This window comes from Habropoda laboriosa, unplaced genomic scaffold, assembly GCF_001263275.1.
Source record: "Habropoda laboriosa isolate 0110345459 unplaced genomic scaffold, ASM126327v1 scaffold207, whole genome shotgun sequence".
Classification (NCBI taxonomy): domain Eukaryota; kingdom Metazoa; phylum Arthropoda; class Insecta; order Hymenoptera; family Apidae; genus Habropoda; species Habropoda laboriosa.
This window is the reverse complement of record NW_017100397.1, coordinates 694530-716207: the sequence shown is the minus strand read 5'-3', so window position 1 is coordinate 716207 and position 21678 is coordinate 694530. Positions and strand designations below refer to the sequence as shown.

The 21678-nt window shown below is 40.0% G+C and overlaps 2 protein-coding genes across 2 annotated transcripts in view; both read left to right on the top strand.

Moving 5' to 3' along the window:
* The first annotated feature begins 193 nt into the window (after positions 1-193).
* Positions 194-3123, top strand: LOC108575115. The gene is made up of 7 exons (XM_017937832.1): positions 194-362; positions 539-870; positions 939-1357; positions 1760-2016; positions 2094-2209; positions 2285-2457; positions 2525-3123. Exons 1-7 carry the CDS (start codon positions 237-239, stop codon positions 3121-3123), a joined length of 2022 nt encoding a protein of 673 aa, XP_017793321.1. The 5' UTR covers positions 194-236.
* Positions 3124-8903: 5780 nt separating this feature from the next.
* Positions 8904-21678, top strand: part of LOC108575114 (echinoderm microtubule-associated protein-like CG42247) — a 19219-nt gene continuing 6444 nt past the window's right edge. Inside the window, exons 1-4 of the mRNA XM_017937831.1 lie at positions 8904-9039; positions 10194-10319; positions 10428-10701; positions 11004-11181. Of these exons, the coding sequence (XP_017793320.1) occupies positions 8904-9039; positions 10194-10319; positions 10428-10701; positions 11004-11181 (714 nt within the window). The remainder of the gene's footprint in view (positions 9040-10193; positions 10320-10427; positions 10702-11003; positions 11182-21678) is intronic.

Below are 21678 nucleotides of genomic sequence, written 5' to 3'. Positions count from 1 at the left end.
AGATTTACGTTTTCATTCCTGAACACTGTATGTTTAAGAAAAACAAAATTTTCGTTAATATAAAATATATTTAAACATTTATGCTCATATGCTAACAGTATGGCGGACAAATAACTTTATTTTGTCATACATGTGCAAGGCATATTTCTACATATATAGAAGTCAATACTTTATTAAGTAGTAAATGCTTGAAATTAAGTCTGGTATTATTCAGTTTTCACTTCTGATGTGATAACATGTCTAGCGTATTCGTACATTCCATTAAAGTTCCAAGACTTTACAAAACTGCTGCCAAAATCGTTCGAGAAGTTCGTGAGAATGGTGGCAGTCTGAAATCGTTGCTTTACAAACAAAAACATCCTGTAAGTTGATATTTATAATCTAAAAAAACACAGCAAATGTTTAAACAATGCAATAAATCCAGTGTTTTGTATAGTCTTATCATTTTGTATAACGAATTCGGCATATAATAATCACATGGTTTTTGAAATTGGTTATAATCATTGCATTCCTTTCGTTTTTTTATTAAATGATACAGAATGTGTCCGCGATATTCGCTTTGTGCTTCAATACATTACAAAAAGAAGTGCAATTGGATCATCTTATAGATAAAACTAATCTATTGAAGAATGAGCCTCGTTTGGACGTATGGTTAGCGAAAGTTCTCATAACGGAATTACTGTGGGGTAAAAAAGCTCTGGAAAGTTATTGTAAACCTATTAAGACTATACTTTCATATGAAAAATGTTTGAGGAAGGAATTGAACAATATTGATAAAGAAACACTTCAGACATTCAATAAAACAGGTAAAAAATATAGAATTTACTTATCAATAAATTCGTATTATTTTTACAGAAATGAACCATTCATGTACAGGAAAATTAATAGCCACATCCAACCTCAATTTCGAGATATATTAAGTCAGTTTCATTATAAAGGAATCGTGCATCTGGATTGATGGTTTTAATCATCCGCAACAACCGAATACTTACTAGCCGGCATCCTAGAGTTAAAAAGTTTCTATCTTATATGAATAAAAATCAACAAAAATTGAATCACAAAGAGATTTCCAGTGATCAGAATAAAGAAACATTAGATATGAGTTTTGTAGCAGTATTGGGGAAATTGTTCATATATAGCATTGCTATGTTTACATTACCATTTGGTGTATTTTATGGGGTACAGCACATTATGAAGGCTGAATTTCATGTAGATAGATTTGTAATAAATTGTGTTTCTGTATTTGCTGCTGTGATTACAGTAAATGTAATAATAGCTTGTTATGTTTATCAGGCACTCCATGAGCCTGATAATGTTGCTGAGATTAAAGCAATTGCAGATCAGCCTTCTAAAGATAGTCTTAATGAAAAAATTGATTAAATATAATTTTTTAATGTGACAAAGAAATTGTATTTATACTGCATATATACATTTTTTTTTTCAATATGTACATACACACACACACACACACACACACACACACACACACACACACACACACATATATATATATATGTATTGAAAATGTTAATAACATATTGACATTTGTATTAAGTATACATATAGTAAATGTAATTTATATATTTCTATATTTTTTTATTATTATCATTACTATCATGATAATACCAGTATTAAATATAATGATTCAATATGTAATTAAGAATAAATAGTTCAGTCAAAAAGCACGAGTTTTACTTTATATCCAATATAAAATCGAGTACCTTTACATGCTTGCTAAAGCACAATCTAATTTTTTCAGTAAAAAAAGCACGATATACTCGCATCAACACTCTGTTGTTGCAATTAAAAGACGGAATATCTTATTTCCAAGAAGAAGGATGGATTCTTTTGCCAAGATGCTCGAGTTACGAGAGGCATTTAAGTGTTGTAAAAAGTTTAAAAAAACCAAATTATATCCAGGATTTCCATATTCCAGAACTATTCGTTTTCCCAGCTGACACAAGTTTCTATGACTATTCTGGGTATCAAAATGGGGAAATCATTTTACAAGACAAGGTAATTGTTTATTTGACCAAAAAAAAAACCACCAATGTTTTAACTATTTATTTAGTTCTATCTTATTATTATTTCAGGCTAGCTGTCTTCCTTCATTTTTATTAAATCCAAAACCTGGATCTGTGGTACTTGATATGTGTGCAGCTCCAGGAATGAAGTTAAGCCATTTAGCTGCAATAATGAAAAACTCAGGGTACTTTATAGACTGATCTCTATGTCTTATTTTCAAATAAAACTAATTTAACCTCAATTAATTCAATATTTGTAGAAAAGTGTACGCTGCAGAGATTGACCAACAGAGGTTCTCGACTTTATGCAAACATGTCGAAGTAATAGGCGCCACGTGCGTTGAGACCATTAATAAGGACGCGTTGACTCTCAGGGCAAACGAGTTTCCTGATATAGAATACATCTTAGTCGATCCATCATGCTCTGGTTCAGGTATAGTAATTTACAGTTGTATAAAATTAATTAAATCTCAAAATCTTCAGCAAATTTGTTGTCACAGGCATGCTGGACAGAAAACTAGTACCTAACGAGCAAAAATGTGCTCCAAATCGTCTCAAACAACTACAATCCTTCCAAGTTTTCCTTCTCCGACACGCGCTGTTAAATTTCCCAAAGGTAAAGAAGGTTGTCTACAGCACTTGCTCTATCTATCCTGAGGAAAACGAACAAGTAGTGGATGAAGTTCTTGAGAACGTACAGAACGCGTACAAACTCGTACCCGTCAGGGAATTATTGAAAGAAGAGTGGCTGAACTTCAGTTCAAAGACGTACAACTGTTCAGATAAGTGCCTGTATGCAATTTCCGATGTGGATTTGTGCAATGGTTTTTTCGTCGCGGTGTTTGAACGAAACTTCGACGTAAGCTTGCCTAAGTTCAACAAAATCGGAAGTGCCACGGTAAAAAAGGAACAGAAAGAAGAAGAAACGAAGAAAAATGAAAAATCCAATGGGAAGATGAATATTACACGTAAACGGAAGAAATGCGGCAATGGTAAGCAAGCAATTAAAAATGGAAAAGTTTCTTCCAAAAGTAAGGGCAACAATAAGGCTGTTCAAAAAAATAACGGTAAGCCTGCATTAAAAAGGAAAAAGATGTAAACGGAAAAAGAAAAGGAAAAATAAATATATGTATAACGACTAATTAAAAAAGAAAGCCAATTGATATACGATGTTCCTTTCTTTTCCCTTATTTCATTATTTGTCCATGCGATACTTTCTCAGTTATTTTTACCGTCATTTTCGATAAGATCGACGCCTTTTTACCGGTGCTGGTGTCATGCAACTTCTGATCACGACACGAAATTCCCTGACACGCACTAAGACTCAACAGAGTTGTGTCCTTCGAGTCGAATATTATTTCACGTACTGTCCGAAAAAAAAAAAAAAAAAAAATAAAGTAATTAACATAAATGTAACCATGAAATTATATTTCGTTAAATGTCAAGCTTTATAATTAATTTCCTTTTTCAATTTTTTATTCTTTTTTTTGTAGATAGATTAGGATGTTTTACGAAGAAGCACAATAACCTAAGTAATTACTTAATAAATTAGCAACAGCGATTACGATGTATTCGTGCTCACGCTTAATTTAATATCATTATTTTCTACATGGCCCAAATACACGAGAATAGTCCAGTTCTAAATAAGAAACTCGCTGAAATAGTATTGCAAATCTTAGCCTCGAGGATACCGTTAAAACGCTCCCTGATAATCCTTATGATGTACATGATGTTTCCTCGATGAACGATGAAAAATACCCTTTTGCCACGTACCACCCCTTATCTTGCCGTTTCTTGGAACGAAATGCATTCCATATGAACGCTTTTACGTCCTGTCGCGTTCACCTACAAGGTCTCTGGATATCATTCGATAAGGATCTCTCATATAACCTCCTTATGAATCGCGGTAATATTCAGTGATAACGCGATAATGGTAATTACGTATGTACAACAGAACCATACAGATGCATCATTAATCCTCTGTATGATAGCAGCTTAATCTACGTACCTTCAATTGTCCTTGAAATAGAAATATCATTCTGTGACATTTTCTTCAATGAGCGTAAAATACTACAGCGATAAATACGCTTAAACTTAGATCGAGGTTTTTTGATCACAGCGGTTCGGTATTGTTTATTGGAGCTGGTAATCTATGGATTGTTGCAAGGCACGAAGGAACATGAGCAACTCTGGTTAATGTACCACAACAGACGTATATCGTGAAAGCAAGGAAGACAGCGATGGTAGCAGGATAAGTGGAGGCCACTCAACCGTGGGGTAAACGCGTGCAGCACGGTGGTGGCACAGTGCAAAGACGATATCACTTTAATGATTGCTTCACTCCAAGTCTCGAGTCGTGCTTATAAATGTGTACACTTATTACTTGTACCCTTTGTGAAGTTAACTACTCAGCTTTCTGGTACAATCATTAATAACAAAGCAAAATCCATTAATAAGAAAACTTAGTATTTTCTTCTACTTAACCTAAAAGTGTAAAAGATTTGTAAAAAAATTTCGGTTAGTAAATAAAATTCTTTAGAGAAAGATATTTGTAAAAAAGAAAAAAATGGAAACTAACTTAGAAAAATACTAAAAGAATTCGAAAAAAAAACGTCCTTTATTTTCCTTTACGTTTGTCTAATAAAGAGCACCGAGTAAATTCAACTTCTGAGACACGCACTTTCGTGACATTTATGGGGAAACGTCGGATATCGTTCGAAGCTTTTTTATCTCGATCTAGAGCACGCTTTTCTTTACCACGGTTTCTGAAACTGTAAAGGAGAGAAAAAGAAGGTGGTGATTAGGAACTAGCTTTCGGCCAATGGCCCTTCTAGTTTTATTGTAAAGTCGATACTGTATTGTGGAGGCACGGTTTCCACCTGCTTCCGGAAAAGTTTCTCTTGATATCGCGTGAAATCAACGGAACGCGTTTCTGTATCCCTACGATCTATAAAAACTTTGCTACTTTTTCTGACGGTTCGCGCCCCTTAACTCGGGAATCGGTACTTCCGTAACGTGAAACACGCTGACCCGTTTAGAATCGAGTGGACTTTTGTTAAATTTCAAGCATGATAGCAAAGGAGGATCGTGCTCAATTCGGAAATGTCAATAAATGTGAAAAATAACAAACGATGAAATTAAAGAAAGTCATGTTATACAGTACGGAATATTGGCAACATAGGGCACTTTGAATTTCATGTTGGTTACGTGTTTTTTCGCTCTATTTTCTGATTACAAAATAAATTAGTGGATCGAAACAAGCGTTTAACGAAGTTCAAATGGCAGTTGCGAGAGCTGGGATTCGGTATTCGCCGAATCTTGCTGATTCACGCTTACCGTGATATATGAGCCGCTCGGCCGCTCGATTACTTAAGTGGTCGAGGAACGAATCTGGTCAGCCGCCTTCCGCGGCAAACACGCAAACCCCACCAAAGTATCGACTATTCGCCACAACAAAGAGGGAATATTATAAAGATGACCACTGGAATATAACAAATCTTTGTAATTCAATACTATCTACGAGAACTAATAAAGAATCGTATCTCAAAAAGTATACCACGGTATTAATATTTCCTAATCTAAAGTATTTAACTGATTTTTCTAAAAATGTTGCACACCTAGTCAAGTGTAATTCCGTCAGTCTACAATCAGCCAAATATCACAGAATCCCCCTGATTAATACTTAGGACTTTCCGGAGCCTAAAGAATACGTGAAATATCGCAATTGCAAATTTTTATGCAAAGTGTGCGACGTCCATATTATCGCCCCGTTCCGCTCGACCTTCGCGACGGCCGCCGCCTGTATCTACTACTCATATCGTGCATTCTGCAATTCTTAAGCTTCATGCGGCTAATCATCCTAGTCGCTAGCCGATAAGGCCGGCGCGGTGTTTCCAGTTCGAAGAAATGCAAACCGTTGTTGTGAGGATTGTTAAAAAAAGATATTGAGCACGGAGGTAAAAGTGGAGTATGTTGAACAGTTCTGTAGCTAATTTCTGCCAGAGCTTCTCAGGACTTCAATTATCCGGCTATCTGCTGATCTATCCTAACCATAAAACGATTCTACTTGATCCTATTACTATGGACATTTTCTCCCCTATCACTTTTACGCCTCGAATAGGTTTAATTATTCCACATCTGACGTTTTATTTCGCGCGGCTAATTATCGAGCTTCCACTTGACAGAACGTTCAACACCGTTATTACAGAAAAGTCAATTCGTCTGGCGTTACATGACTGAAACGTTTCTCGATGAGGTTATAATTATCGCGAGACGCTGGACATCGTGTATGGAAACGCGAAATCCTGAAATGCGAGGCAACTGGATTCATTCTCAGATATCGTAATCTTCTGTACGCAAAAAGATCATGGTGGATGTAGATTGTCCCTTTTTAACGCAATGCTTTCTGTTTTGTGAGGTTATAATTATCGCGAGACGCTGGACATCGTGTATGGAAACGCGAAATCCTGAAATGCGAAGCAACTGGATTCATTCTCAGATATCGTAATCTTCTGTACGCAAAAAGATCATGGTGGATGTAGATTGCCCCTTTTTAACGCAATGCTTTCTGTTTAGCGACGTGTTGCGAAATGTCACGAATCTTTTCAATCGAGCTGATTATAAATTCACCCTTTGAGCGGTCTGCTTGGTCGCCATGTTGCACGAAACGCCTTCAAGTTCAATTCTACGGCCTGTCGTTATGAGGGTGTGTCTACAATATCTATAAAAATCTTGCGGTAATGATAAATAGAAACTTGTTCAATTAATACAAATATTAATATAAATATCCTTGTTTTAAGCCTCCTTTATTCTCTCTAAAAAATGATTTAACAATGGATTTATTTTAAATCATTTTGATATTTCAATATGCATCAAAATGAATCAATAAAGAAATTCATTTAGAATTATCAATTTTCCAAACTAAAAAGTTGACTATCTCAAAATAAATATTCTTATCAAAACTCTTTTGTCCCTTTTACGTCTATCAACTGCTTAAATATTTCAGCCCATATATAAGACTTGATGATAACACTTGGTATCATTTAACAGCCCTTAAATTTCCATGAATCGTCGGTGAATTTTCATTTACAATGTCCCCATCGATTACAAGGAGGCAGCGTACGATCAAAACGGAAGAGCTTCCTGGCCGCGGTGCAACAAGTTCGGTGCTCGTTTCGTCAGCGTCGGTTCACTGACACTGGGCGTCGATGCTGGAGGAGAACGGCGACGTGGACGACGACGGCGGCGCCGAGGTAGCGTGGTTCGTGGCTGTCCCTCGGAGCGACACACTCGACGTCGGGACGCCATCGTCGAAGGACGCATGAATATGTATACCATCGCGGCTACACGGTGTTATCTCGCGTCCAAATGATTCCTGGTGTTGATGTACTGTCATATACTTAACAACGGTGTTACTCTGCTTCTTCGCCTATGTTCCGTATTTGTCATTTTATTATCTCATGTAAAAATTCGGTGATTATAATTCTGAAAATTACAGTGTGAAATTTTTTAGTTAATTTGCAAAAATTGTGACGGGTGGTGATTACACTGTACTTGAGGGATGAAGTGAAAGAAATCGATGTTGGTGAACTTCCGGTGTGCGTAGGAATGAATGGACGGGCGTAGGAATAGCCGCACCCCCCGCTGGGCCACGGTGGACTCCGACGGTGCATCTACCGGCATAAATAAATCGATTTATGCTAATTTTCGCGAACACTGTGCGTTGTAATATTTGGAATTTTAATATTGATTCTGTGTGAGAGGAACTCTTGCAATTTTCTAACCTTTCGTATTAAATTAAATTTTTTTTAGTTAATTCTATTTGTAGCAAAAGAAAGCTTCAAGTGTGAGGAGTAAAATTGTACCTAACACACAGTCATCGTGCAAAGTTCGTGACCTTAACTCGTCCAGGAGTATCCTAGGTTAACGCAACGTAATTGCACAACATTAATCTTAAACCTTGTGGCAAGAAACCATTCGAGTCTTCTTGAAGATTCCTCAGAAACAGAGATTTCTTTTGGATTCGTACAATTGAGCAAGATGAAGGTGGACGATCGATTGATCTGCAGTGAACTGCAGCTATAAAATAAAAGTGCATCGTAAGGCGAGGAGAGATCGATCGGGAATCCCCGGCAAATCACGCGACACGTGGACGTTCCGCTGGTGTATAGAGAATTTTTTTCCCTTTTTTCTTATCGTCGCTTCTCCACGAAGGTACATGTGAAAAAACAGAGCCTTGAATCCTCGCGAAGGAGTGAAAAAAAAATCCGACGATCCATCAATTTTGACAGGCAATTTCACGGAAAGGAACACGAATTCTGCGGAGGAGGACGCCAGCTGGAATCAGTCGCTCGCCGAGGTACGCAGCAGTAACAACTCTCTTCATTTAGTTCTTGTTTGTTCGGAAAACTTAATGTATATACTTCCAGAAAGTTTCAGTTTGTAAAACTTGTGATGATGTTAGTGAGATATATAAATAGTTAACTTGGAACATTCATGTATTAGCGTTTTTAAAAATCTGTGTCTAATTTTTAGTAATATCGAGAAAGAAGGTTCTATTTCTCTGAATCGTTAAAATTCAATTTCCCATAAAAAATGTTTCAATAATATTAAAAACAACCTTTTTCTGGGGGGGTTCCTAAAACCTTCTTTCCTACAGAAGACAGGACATGTCTAAGAAGTTTCTATTCTCCTCTGGGATCTCAATTTCAGTGCTCCCCAAAGTTCAATTTCCCATTAATGAAAACAGAGAAAACAGAGAACCCTTATTAATTTTTTCCATTCCTTTTCACAGGACTCAGTTGATTCCGGCACGGCGAGGTCCGCCGGAAGCCAGGGAAGAGAAAGCTAGAGTAGGCGAACGGCGGCGGCCTTGTGCCGATGATCGCCGCTGAAAATCAGTCGAGTTTGCGTGCCGGCTCCAGGCTGGGGCAGTTCGTGGAGCAAGCGGACGACGGAAGTGTGGGTGGCGGCAACGAGGCTGGTGGAGCCGGTGCAACCACTACCTCGGAGCTAGGTGAGAGAGTTAATTATCCAAACAGATTCTGATCATTCGAGCATATGTGTTCCGGGAACGAACCGGCTTAGATCTTCCATGAGATATATTAGCGGTAAAAGGCAGTGTTCCTGTGCTACGTAATAATCCATCGTCCGTGTCCCTGATTTCAGCTATTAACCGATATCTCGAAGATATTTTATTTGGCCTGGTAAAATTTAAAAGGCATAAAGCTTTAACTCTTTCATTCTCATAAATTATGGCTTGATAATAAAAAATAATTATAATTTCACTTCTATACTGTTATTTTTGTAGCTTAATTAAAATTCTATGTTTCATTTCATTGGTTTGTTAGTTAAATTGCTTCTTTAAAAATCCTCAGCATACAAATACGATTGATGTTTTATTTTATATATTTTCTTTCCTTTATTGTATTATTAGTATTATTTTTTCTTTTCTTTCTTGACATTATCGTTATTGCTTTTTGAATTTATATTACATTACTGCTGTTCTCCTTATTTGAATTTTTTTTTCAATTCATTGGTTCCTTTTTCAACCTTTTATTTCTCTTCACAATGGGTTTATACTCGTAAATAAATAAATGTTGCAGTTAACGAAGCTTTAAGTTTTTGTCAGATGGCATAAAAAGTAGTTATAATACTAACGACAGATTGTAGGTAGATTGAGAGAAATGTTTCACGTCTGTTTTATAATATCTACATATGTATACATTTTTATTAGATCCCATAAAGAATAATATTTCACCCTTATTTCATAATTTTCACAGCTTAACTTTATCGTTAACGAGGCACCTATAGTTTCTCAGAAGTCTAACTTTTTATATCAGATGGCATAACAAGTAGGATTTAAGAAGCAAAGGTTGAAGTACAAGTTCGACTGGGGTCGTCGAATGGTCTCTATGTAGGTGAGACTGGTTAGCACCCTAAGCGTTCATGCTATAACTCGTGCGGCGCCAACCTTCCAAATGTTCCCTTGATATCTATAGGGGAGACTCCACTTTGATTCTTAAGCATTCCACTGTTCCTTATAATTATCTTCTCCATTTATATTCCTCAATTTTTTGAACCTCAAACATTCTTGAACATGTACCTAAAATTTGCTTAGATAAAAAAAAAAAATCTCATCCTTCACACTAATTCTTCCTGTTTGAAAAGGTGTAATGAAGAAGGAGGAGCAGGAGGCGACGAAGAACGATAGCTCCCCTAAAGAGGTGAACAATTCAACGGTCACAGTAACTACACCTAGCGGCGTCGCGACGACGACGGCGTCCATTGCGAACGGTACAGCGACGACAGCGACGATGCCAGGTGGAGGCGCTCGCAGCGACGAGGAGGAGGACGATGAGGAGGAGGAGGCTGAGGAGGAAGAGGAGGAAGATGTGGAGGAAGAGGAGGACGTGGAAGTGGAGGGTGGAGCGGCGCAGGAGGCGGTCGGTGGCGGTCTGCTGGCGAGTGAGGGTGGGGGTGGAGGCGGCATGGCCGGCTTCTGGAGGCAGAGTAGACCCTCCAGTCCCCGCATGCCGCCTCCGGAGCAGCTGGAGCACAGGCCTAAGAGCCGACACGAGCCGGCGCCCGCGAGATACAACAACCTCGGCTATTGGAGGGCGAGACGAGTGACATTTTACAAAAATGGCGACCCGTATTTTCCTGGTATCGAGTTCAGGTAAGCGAAAATCTAGTCCATTAATCTAGTAGATTCTCTTCCTCGTCGTGTGCTAACTCTAGTACCCTCAACGGGTGCAGGTGGCGTGTCCACCAGCTTAGTGGCCTTGATTTTGGCCCATGAATGAGATTCCCCCTGTGACACACAAAAGATAGCTGTTACTCGAATGATTCACTCGCCTTACGATGTTTCTTAATGTTAAGTAATATGAGATATAATGCTGTACTTGTTTGTTAAGAGGTTTCTGATGAATGGACGTCGATGCAAGATTTAGTTGTTCAAATTTGATTGATGATTTACAGGTTCAAGCCAGGAAGGGACATCGGTTCCCTGGAGGCCCTCCTGGACAGACTATCACTGCGAATGGACTTGCCCAGAGGTGCGAGACACATCTTCTCCATGGATGGGGACCGGAAGCTTACTCTGGACGAGCTGGAGGACGGCGCGTCGTACGTGGTATCGAGCTACAAAACGTTCAAGGTGAGTTTAAAAAAAAAAACTAGCTCTATTTATAATCCCTTCTTCGTATAATATCGCCCAGATAGAAATCTTGGAAAGCACGAATCGTTAGTACTGCAATTAGGAGTGCTTGAAAGAGAAGTCGTTGGTGAAAAATATTGCTTTCCGATCAGAGTGTCGTACCGCGAGACGTTTTTAAGATGTTTTGAAAGAGGGTGAAAAAAAGCGTCTTAATCGTAGCACTGACGCGGTAAAGTGGGTCATTCGATCTGATACATTCTGCACGAAGAAGAAATAAGGTCCTTAAGACACAGGATCGCGTGTATGTGTAGATCAAATCTCTGTTCAGGTGAAACAGCCCCCGCCGGCTCAGAACCGATCTCATTACGACAGCGATAATTCAGCACGTGCAAGGACTTGCGCACGACGAAAAGTAAATATCCTCTTTCTCTCTTTTTCTTTCTCTCTGCTAGAGTAGCAGTGTGTATCGTTTCGTATAATTAAAGCGAACTAGGGGGTTCTGCCTGTGCACACATGCTTAATATTCATGAGCCTTCCGCTTCGAGAAGGTGGACGGTGACTTCCACGAATGCGTGGAACAGGACACGCGTGTACAATGAACACAGCCGCACTTACACGGTGCATATGCACGTATCGATGGAGCATTTAAGAGGCCGCGATACGACGATTTATAAGAAAGCTGCGTATACCAACGTCGACAATCTCTGTGTATCTGGCCCAGATCAGCCTTTAAGCAGGCCGCACGCAACGCCAATCTGCCTAGTTACCTAAAAAGAACGACCGTCGCGGAGATTATTGCTCTGTAACAGTTTCTGCTGGGATACAGGAAACTTATGATGATTGATTTGACTTTTAGAGGTGTTACGATAACTAGAAGAGTGAATTCTCACGATATTTGCTGTGACTTTTTGAACACTGGAACACTTGAAGACTAATTTCACTCTTGTATCTAATACAATCATTGTGAAGCTAAGCTGTTACATTAATTAGAGTGTTTTTTTTTTTATGCATGAAAACTCTTAACGACCAGTTTCACTCTAAAACTTTATTGCAACATCTACTAACTACTGATTAAACTGACTACTACATTTTCCAAACGTCAACTTTACTCTTTTCACCTGTTATACGATGATTACTAGGTCAAATTCTCATGTTGATCCTTATCGGTTCTCAAGCATATCGTAAAGTCAATCGAGAATGATCCTGCTGGTCGAAGGGATTGGTAGCGAATTAAACGACGAAACCTTTCAGCAGATTTCGCCTGGAAGGCCACCGTGGGTGTTCATTATTTTGATGAAGCCGCCGATAGAGGAAGAATTGGATTCGTTGCGTCATGGCATGTGAAGGGTGGCCCACGCCCAACCTGATTTCTAGGTTTTAAGGTGTGACCGGGTGGCTCGTTATGCCGTATACCGTATCGTCGCCGTTTCTGCCTTCCTGCCTGGCTTGTGTACAATCCTGGCATGTTTCGATCGACGCCAGCCTCGTGTCGGGTCAACCCTTAATCCGGCAAAGTGGCTGAAGCTTATGCACGATCCTATCGTTACTCTGACGGGCCTTGCATGCCGATTGCCTTATAGAATCGGTTCACACACACCCCTGATTTATATACTATATTCCTTGCGAGGCGATACACTGGCTAAAGATTCACCTTGACCCATTCCTTGGAATGTACAATCGATATTAACCGCTGTATGATTCATACCGTTCATACTGGTCATCCTGAAATCAGAGGAAAATATTGTAATTATAATAGGAAGACTTTTTCTTTCCATGAGAGAAAAAGGTGGAACTTTTCAATCGTGTCTTGGATAATTCGAGCGTTGTTTACCAAAGCCACGTGGCAAGGGAGATCGACGTCTCGAGTAGGTGAATCCTTGGTTAGGTGGTAGGGATGGGAGCGTGTCACGGTGTGGAGAAGTGGGGCTGAGTATCGTCACAGGGTTGGCTGGCACGAGGGGCGAAAAGGGCTGGCCGATTAGGCTCTGCGGTTGCGCACCACACTTCCCATCTCACTGTTTTCGATTCTTCCGTTCTCTTGATCCCGTTCAAATGGTACCTCGCCATTCTATTTCGACATAATGCCCCATTACTGTGCTCCACACCGGAGTTCACATATTTTTCCTACCACCACCACCTCTTCTATATACCAGTCATTAATCCATCCTCTCCACGTCGCGATAATAACGATTGTGCTTTTAAACGGATCCTAGTTTCTTCACCTCGATGACCTGAATTTCTTGATGGCGCCTCGCCATTAAAAAACTTATCCCCATGATCTTGGGCGGAGAAGTGGGTCGGATATTCGATCGTTTGCCTGCTTAATTCGCTTCCTTTACGTGTATTTTTCGTTGAATAATCGTTTACTCGAAATTGTAGAATTCCATTCGCTCAATAATCGTTTGATCACTCACAGTGGAATTTTTGTACAATTTGATCGACACAGAGCGTAGAGATTTAGAATGTTCCTGGTTTTTTTTTAACGGTAGCGAAGCTTCTCAGAGTACGCATGAATCACGTTGTAACGCGGAGGGTCAGCGACGGGTGAGAGGGTTGGTTCGTACTTCCGTTAAGGAGACCGATGCAGGGCTCTCAAGTCGTAGGGCAGCCAGTAAGGGAGAGACCGTATCTCATTGACCGTTGGTCAGCCCCGCAAGGGATCAATAAACACAACGTTCTCCATATAGACGATTTAGAAACCGCGTTTCCACTATTCTACCATCTGGAACTTCAATTGGATCATTCGTACATTCAAATCTTCCTCTTCTTTCTTAAAAATACAGTCAGAACGTTAGACAGTATGTAATACGATATGATAAAGATAACGTGTCGCATTAGACGATTTACGGTTGCACTCGATGGTGTAATGAAGCAGTGACGCACGTAAGGGACCGATAACACGATGAAAAATTAATGTTACGGGGTAACGGAAGCGGCGAGGAACCGGTGGAAGATATAGCGCCGATTACAGCCGACTGTGAGTTGACACAATCAATTATGTTCTGGCCGTCTCTCGCAACGGCGTTACTACTGCGGTCGGAAGTAACAGTTTATTACTACTGCAAGACCCTCGGGTCTCCGGCAAACGTACGTAATACACACGTGCGCGCGACACGTTTATCGAATACATCCATGCTCGGTTAAATTTGACTAAGTTCGAGACCGGGAATTCAAATTTAACCGAGCAGAGTAGCGTCTTGGTTCCAGAAATTCATTCTCGAACAGTTCAACAGGGAAAGTGACTAGAGTGAGGGAAATGCGGCACACGAAAAGGATACCGCGTATGTTGCAAGAAATCATTTAACATAAAATACTTCAATTTTTATAATTGTAGCGGTATCTTTACGGAAATGGTACTAATGAACTGGTGAGATTCTGCTGATGAAAATGAGCCCAAACACGGCATAAATCGAACTGGTTTTAGTAGCATTCAATTTAAATATACTGTCTAGCGATATGAAATGTACCATAATTTTTAAGAGTGCTTTTCAACCTAGTCCGATTCATATCATGTTTGGATTCATTTTCATCGGTTAACTCTGACCAATCCATTGGTACTATTTTCATAAAGATAGGATGAAAATTATAGAAAATGAAATTTTCGTTATTGTAACGCCAGTTGTATACATTTCAATCAAATTTAACCGAGCATGGGTGTATGCGTGTACAATATGTATACCTTCGATGGCTCGCGCGACTGTGTCGATCGGAACGTGCACCACGGTGACACACGTTTATAGGTTAGGTCTGGCGTTGATGTCTCCAACGTGTTGCTCCCTCAATTCTCTTTTTTACGCTTACCTCCCGAAAAATAAACGAACAAATAAATATTGCACAGAGTAAAATTTCAAAAGGGATGAAAAAAAAGTGTAAAATTGCCGTGATACTTTCGCACTGTTTTTATGTCGTCGATTGACCAGCGATTCATTTCGTGTGACCCTGGCGCGAAGAAAGGAATAAAAAGCCAAACCAATAAATCGTCATCCTTCAGGCCGCGTCCCTTACACGCGGCTGAATAATCACTGCGATTGTTTCTTTCTAATCGTCCAGTGGCACATTTCGACCGCGGGACGATCCGTCACGCACGTTACACGCTCATTCTTCATTTTCATATCGCGGTGAAAGCCAGCCGCGATAACGAGTCCTCCTTTCTCTTTGCGGAATGGTCGCACGACCCCGACATGCCCCGCGATGGATTCGAACGCTGGGACGGATAGAGCGTTCTTGAAAAGAAATAATCGTCGTTCAGGCTGAAATTTGTGTCGACCACCCCGATTCGTCACGAACCAACACGGACAGAAAACTCGCGAGCATATCTGGCCTACATGTGTCACGGAATTATGGGGAACGATCTTGGCGAGAAAAAAAGTGAGAGAAACTCGTAATTACAAGAACCAAGCATGATGTACGACGGCGGTTGTCGTGCTTTTAAAAGACGTGCCACGCGAGGACATAGTAGTTTCGCCGGCTAACTTTCGATATATCGAAACCGTGATCTCGAAGTGGCGAACACACTGTTCCAAATTTCACTGTGTTCTTATCGTTTTTTGGGCCGACGAACGTGTTGCATGCATGCCGCCAGATTAATTGCGCCTGCTGAAAAAGAGGGGGTTGGGGGGGGGGTAGGGCTTGGTAGACGAAAAACATCTACACCGATAAACCAACCCCTTGGAACTCGTAAATTTCTTAGATATCCTCTAACCGTCCCTTTTTTCTTTCGTTTCTTGTATAAATGCTTGTTGTTTCTCGTCTCAGAAAGGGGCGAATGCATGCCTGAAGGCAGTCCACTTTAATTGACGTCATTACGTCGATCCCGTAGTCGATATAGCTCGAGTTATCGACTAATTATACGCGGTCGTTCGATCTGATTCCTAAGCGGCTGACTTTCTATCGAGAGTTTCACTTCTTCTCGAGCTCGGCAATTTCTTTAAATTGTTACATTTTACCGCGGAGAACACACCCCCCTGGGCTTGGACCCAGTTATGAGGAAGTACGAAGGCTTAATGTATGAGGTTATTTTTAATTGCGTGTCCCTAGCAATGTGGATAAATCTGGAACGAGAAATGACGAAGATACGTAACTGGAAAGTACCAGGGCTCAGGGCTTTGTTCCGTAAATTATGGTAGATTAAACAGAATTATGAAGCGTATAAAAAGTCTAATTCTCTTAGCTTCTTACATTATAAAAATTGTGTTACTCGTGGTTCCCTGCACGTACAATTTTTAAACGGGATTTATTTTAACAGATAAGCCACCGTTTTAAGTACAAAATATTCAACATCTCTCGTTCTGCACGTTACAACGAATTAAAAAAGGAATATTACAAAGCACGCTCATCATTCTCGCTGCAGAATATTAAATAACCTCAGCCCTGCATATTATACAAATTTCCACTCACAATTCCACGCAACCGCAACTTCCCTTTGAATTTTTCTAGATTTCTCCCCTCCAATTGAGACGCAATTGACTAACTTGCAAAAGTGATAGAATACAAGCAAGTACGACTTTGAAACGGTCACTAATGCTGCTCCGTCACCTACTTTTCTTTCCCTGTTATCACGAAACGCGCAGAATTCGTGTTCCTGTTCGCATTGTAATCCGTGACTCGGTCGGTTCATTTATCGCCGGTTTGTCGCGTTGAATATGCATGAGTTTCGGATTCGAAACAAATGAATTTCGGTAGGGTCGATCGAGAGAGAGAGAGAGAGAGAGAAGCGACCGGTGTTTCTCCACGGTGCGTATGCACAGTCCAATCCGTGTTCGCCACACATGACGTGTGCCCGATCAACGATATGTAAATCACTGCGGCATCCCGTCTGGTATGGCACTCGTTGCCTTTTAACCTCTCCCCTCCCCGCACGTGCCACAACGCCACGCTTGTCGCATGAACGTTCGCAGGACAACTACCCTGTGTGGTTGGTACACCTTCCATTGCACGGCACGCTCACTCGTCACGCACTACCTGTAATATATGTCAATTACGATTTAAACATATTGCATGCATAAATGCCTCCGACTCGGTTTTCCAAATCTCGTCTTCTGCGACGCGTGAAATGTCTGCGATTATCATCGTTGCGTAAAAGTCGCTCAGTGTTGCAAGAGATACAGAGGGTAGACTAAACCTCCTTTTACAGAGCACCGTGACTATTGTAATAATTCTTTATCTCAGAGGAAACACCGATCTTGATAATTAACTGAGTCTGAAAGCTGATGGAATCGCGTTTCTCTAACAAAAAGTAGTCGCCTAATTCTAAAAAAGAAAAACGTTAAGAACAGCCTTTCTCTGAGGTACGTATAAATTGATGCGATTTATCAAAGTCTCGAGTCTAATGTATCATGCATTAAGTGATTTGCAAATGGTTGAGTAGAATTCTAGATTTCATATGATGAAACGATATTTCGTCAAAATGCTTGTTTCTTAACTCTTCGGAGTGTCGAGTGAGGTGGTGGAGTGGGAATGGTTCTATCCGGGCGGTAATTCCACAAGCATTTTTATATTAGCGTTTCTCGCGACCTGCACAAGACTAATATTAGGTGGTGATCGTCGTGAAAAATCAGGGCTACGTATATATGCCATGTGAGATCCCAGATAGCAGGAAGAAAAAAATGTTTTCGTGTTAATCGGCCCGGTTGAATTAACCCGAGCTTATCGGTGCACGGGTCCTTATCATCGACCAATTATCGTGGGCTGCGCGTGCATCGAATGGCGTGTAGAAATTGTTAGAAATATATTCTTTTCTTTTCACAAAATTCGAAATCCTAAAAATCAAAGAGAAATTAATTTCAAACGTTCAAGGTCAATGACCTTGTCTCATTTCCTACAACAATATATTCTGCTCCTTTCTTAAAATCCTAACCTTAAAAATCGATAGAAAATTTGCCTGCTAAATATTCAAGGTGAGCGATCCCGTTTTAATTTAATACAAAAGGAAAAAAACTACAAGATTTCTGGATAGAAATGGTAATATTTTTTCCTTCTAATTATGGTACAGTATAGAGTTCTTTACGTATCACGTGGTACGAATGATAATTCACGGTCAATGACCCGCCGCCAAAGGTTAAGAGTTAAAGTACACCGAGGCGACCTTTCGACGGTCTCCGCTCTCTTATCATCAAGGTAAATGCTCAAGGGGGATATTCACCCTCCACCTCTACGTTTCTAGCAAGTGCTCCAATTTATAGGAGGAAGTGTTAAACTCGACAACTGTTCCGCTGTTTGCTTACGAACAAATACGTGCATATATACAAGGGAATATTTTTCTGAATGTAAATTATGCAAGATGAAAGGGAAGGAGAGTAATAACGCAAGGAAGTCTGAACGTTTCAATATGCTTGATAACTAGTAGCTGGTATCGTTATCAAAATGATGTTGGCTATAGTGTGTTCTAGAAAGTGCTGGATTTCATTTTCGCTGGAACTAGAGGCTACGAGTAATCGATGATGCATATGCAGATAGATTCTGGTCACTCGAAAGATGATCAGATTAATCTACATAGTTAAAAAACCAACATCCGTTCCAAGGTTCTCTCACAAATAGACACAAGTACTTACAGAGAGCATAAAATGATTCTACAAGGAAAAAAATGAAAACAAGAGAAATGTTAAAAAAAATTTCTTGTCTCAGATAGAAACATAATATTGTAGGATTGCTGTACCAGAACGAGCGAATCAACAAAGAGGTGTACGACCGGGTAAATGCGTGAAAAGGTTAAGGGTTGTAGCACCCATGGTGAACCCAGAGGGTGCACCCACGCGTACTTTCGTTGCGCCTACCATTTGATCGGCATCGCATACCTCTGGCCGGAAGATTGTTGCACCGTAGCCTTGACCTTGCAACCAACATTGACTTGCACGTACATACTCGACTGCAGATTGTAATTTACGGGGACAGCCTCGTAAATTACGATGAAAACTCGTTGGACTATCCGTGAATGGACTCTCGTCCCTACATTCCTTTTTTCCATTTCTAAAATTTCACCTTTTTCACATTTTTTCTATGCAATACAATTTAATTCTTCTTCCAAGTACAATTACATAAAATTTCAATTTTTTCTGTCATCTGAGATGTATCGATATTGAAATAATTACTCCAATGGTTGCAATGACCACTTTAAACGTGTATTCCCTTCCTGCGTATACCAGAAAGCGAACTATCAGATACATAAGGGTGGCAAGATCAGTTTAGTGAATGGGAGCATGCAATATTCGTGAGCCTTCGTTTTCGTCCAGCGACAAAACCTCGTAATTATCAAGGCTCGAATGATTAGATCTCCTTCTGCGACGCTGTTCCGTCCATGTCGTTCAAGAAAGGGGATTATTTTTAGAAGAGTGTGATTTATTAATAGATATATTTCGTGCGAGCGGGTCTTAAGGGTAGCTCGTGATAACTCCGATGAAATAGATGCTATCTTACAGTTGTTCTGATTTCTCTAGATTGCTTTTGGTGTTGATCAGATGAATAGGAAAGTTTAACGGTGATGCAGCAGAGGATCTTTGTTTTTGTGCATTGGTCACACTGGTTTCACGTGAAACGAGGCGAAAGGCCTTCCAGATTGTTGCAACAAAGAGGCCGGCAGCCTTGGACGGAATTCATGAAGCTCGTTAAGAGGCTAACACGTGAGAGATTTTATTGGCGACGGTGAAATTTATACAGCACTCGTTATTCCTTAGTGAAAACGATCTGATGTATAACGATAGACAAGAAACTGGAAACATACGCTTGTAATAATGTACGTAAAATACAATTAGCCAGGGAATAAATTAAAGATGCAGAATTTCATTCATGTAATACAAAGCTGCTCGCTGGCAGGAAAGAGGAAATGAAGAATTTATGCTCGCATACGTTAATTTTATGCTTTCAATTAAATCTCTAATAAGGAAAGTACAATTGTGTGTTAATTCTAACGTAGCTGTGTGTGGATACTTGTAAAAGTGGGAAAATATATTATTTTTTATCAAATTGTTGTAGAAATGTAATGTTAACTCTTTGAGGCCCAATACATGACAAATATTTATTATAGATACAAATACTTACAAATAATGTTACAAAGTGTATTATTCTAAAAGAAATGAGTCAAGAAGTAAAGGGTGTTCCGTAACCATTAGTGAGACTAATATGAAATAGTGATTTCACGATAAAACCAGTGAAACTGCAAAAGGTTATAGGAAATGATGAAAATGTAAAAAAATTTTCTTGCAATTTAATATAGCTTCAGAATCGATCTTCCTCATGACCTAAATTAGTCTAACCGATCCATGGTGTAAAAAATCGCATATCTTTCCGCTGTTCCGATGTTCTAGCTACATAGCTCGTGTCATGAGTCCATTAAGAGCGGCACTCGACCGGATTGCGTTGTCATGAGTACTTATTAGATCCTACACAAAACAATTCGAACTTGAATTCTACTTACTCTCTGACGTGTTCAAGTAATTGTCAATCAGGGTCACGTTTCACGGGGCAATTTTCAGGGAGGGAAAAAGACACGGGGAACAGAGCAGCGATGACCTCTGTAAGGGTTAAGCTTACGTCACACAGAGGGTGCACTGCCGGAAGGCTAGAGAACGAGAGGGTCGTTTGACCTTAACCCTGTGTTAATCTATGCTTCCATTATCATACCAATCCCATCAAAGCTGACATTGCATTGCAACAGCACAACGATGAACGTGGATCTAGTTATTGGTCGATGGTTAACCTCCTAATATGATGAGAAATTCCAAAAGAATCGATTAACATCCAGTGTGAACAACAATAGATTACTTGGAATAAGAAGTAAAGGAAAACAGGCTTTTGTCCAGTTTTGTGAAATTTTATAACCTTATTGTCATTGATAAATTTGGAAGGTTCGCGAAGCACAGCAAACCGCAGCAAGGTCGTCGAATCTCTGGCATACTGCCGGCAGAGGTGTGCGTGTCTCGAATTCATAAGTCGGTTTATTAGACTATTAGCCTCGTTAACATTTTCTCTGCTTTCTTGTTTTTTGTACCTGGCCAGAACACTTTGAATATTGACCCTATTTAGCTGATCATGGTATAATCAGTATTGCTATTGCCACTTCTCGTTGGACATTTCGCCGTTACATCAGGGCGTGTACTTCCTTAATCAGAGGAAAAATGGTATCCCCATTACCAACGGTCTATCAAACTTTCATTTAACGCCACCTGTCTATCCTCATCTGACCTAACCTCAGAGCAAGAAACCGGCCTAGAATCGGACTAAAAATCAGAGCTATACGTAAAGCTGCTTATTATACATAAATAACGTCATACACGTGAGATGACGATAAAAAAAATGGAGTACTTATCGTACCGGTTATAAAGCTCTCTTTATATGCTGTACGAGAGATAAAGAAAGGTAAGGGAGAAAACGATGTGGCATTGTAAAATTTCGTACAATTATGCATCAACGGTGTAGTGCACCTGGGAGTGTACTGGGTGGCTGTTTGGCCTTGAGACACGTTGGCCCTCTCGGCGAGGAGAGGGGCGGGAGGGTTGGTGATGT

Coding starts and splice junctions, on each gene's coding strand:
- LOC108575115 (XM_017937832.1), top strand. CDS start 237: ATGTCTAGCGTATTCGTACATTCCATTAAAGTTCCAAGACTTTACAAA. Junction 1,358..1,759: donor AGATCAGCCTTCTAAAGATA/GTCTTAATGAAA, acceptor TAATTTTTTCAG/TAAAAAAAGCACGATATACT. Junction 2,458..2,524: donor TCCATCATGCTCTGGTTCAG/GTATAGTAATTT, acceptor TTGTTGTCACAG/GCATGCTGGACAGAAAACTA.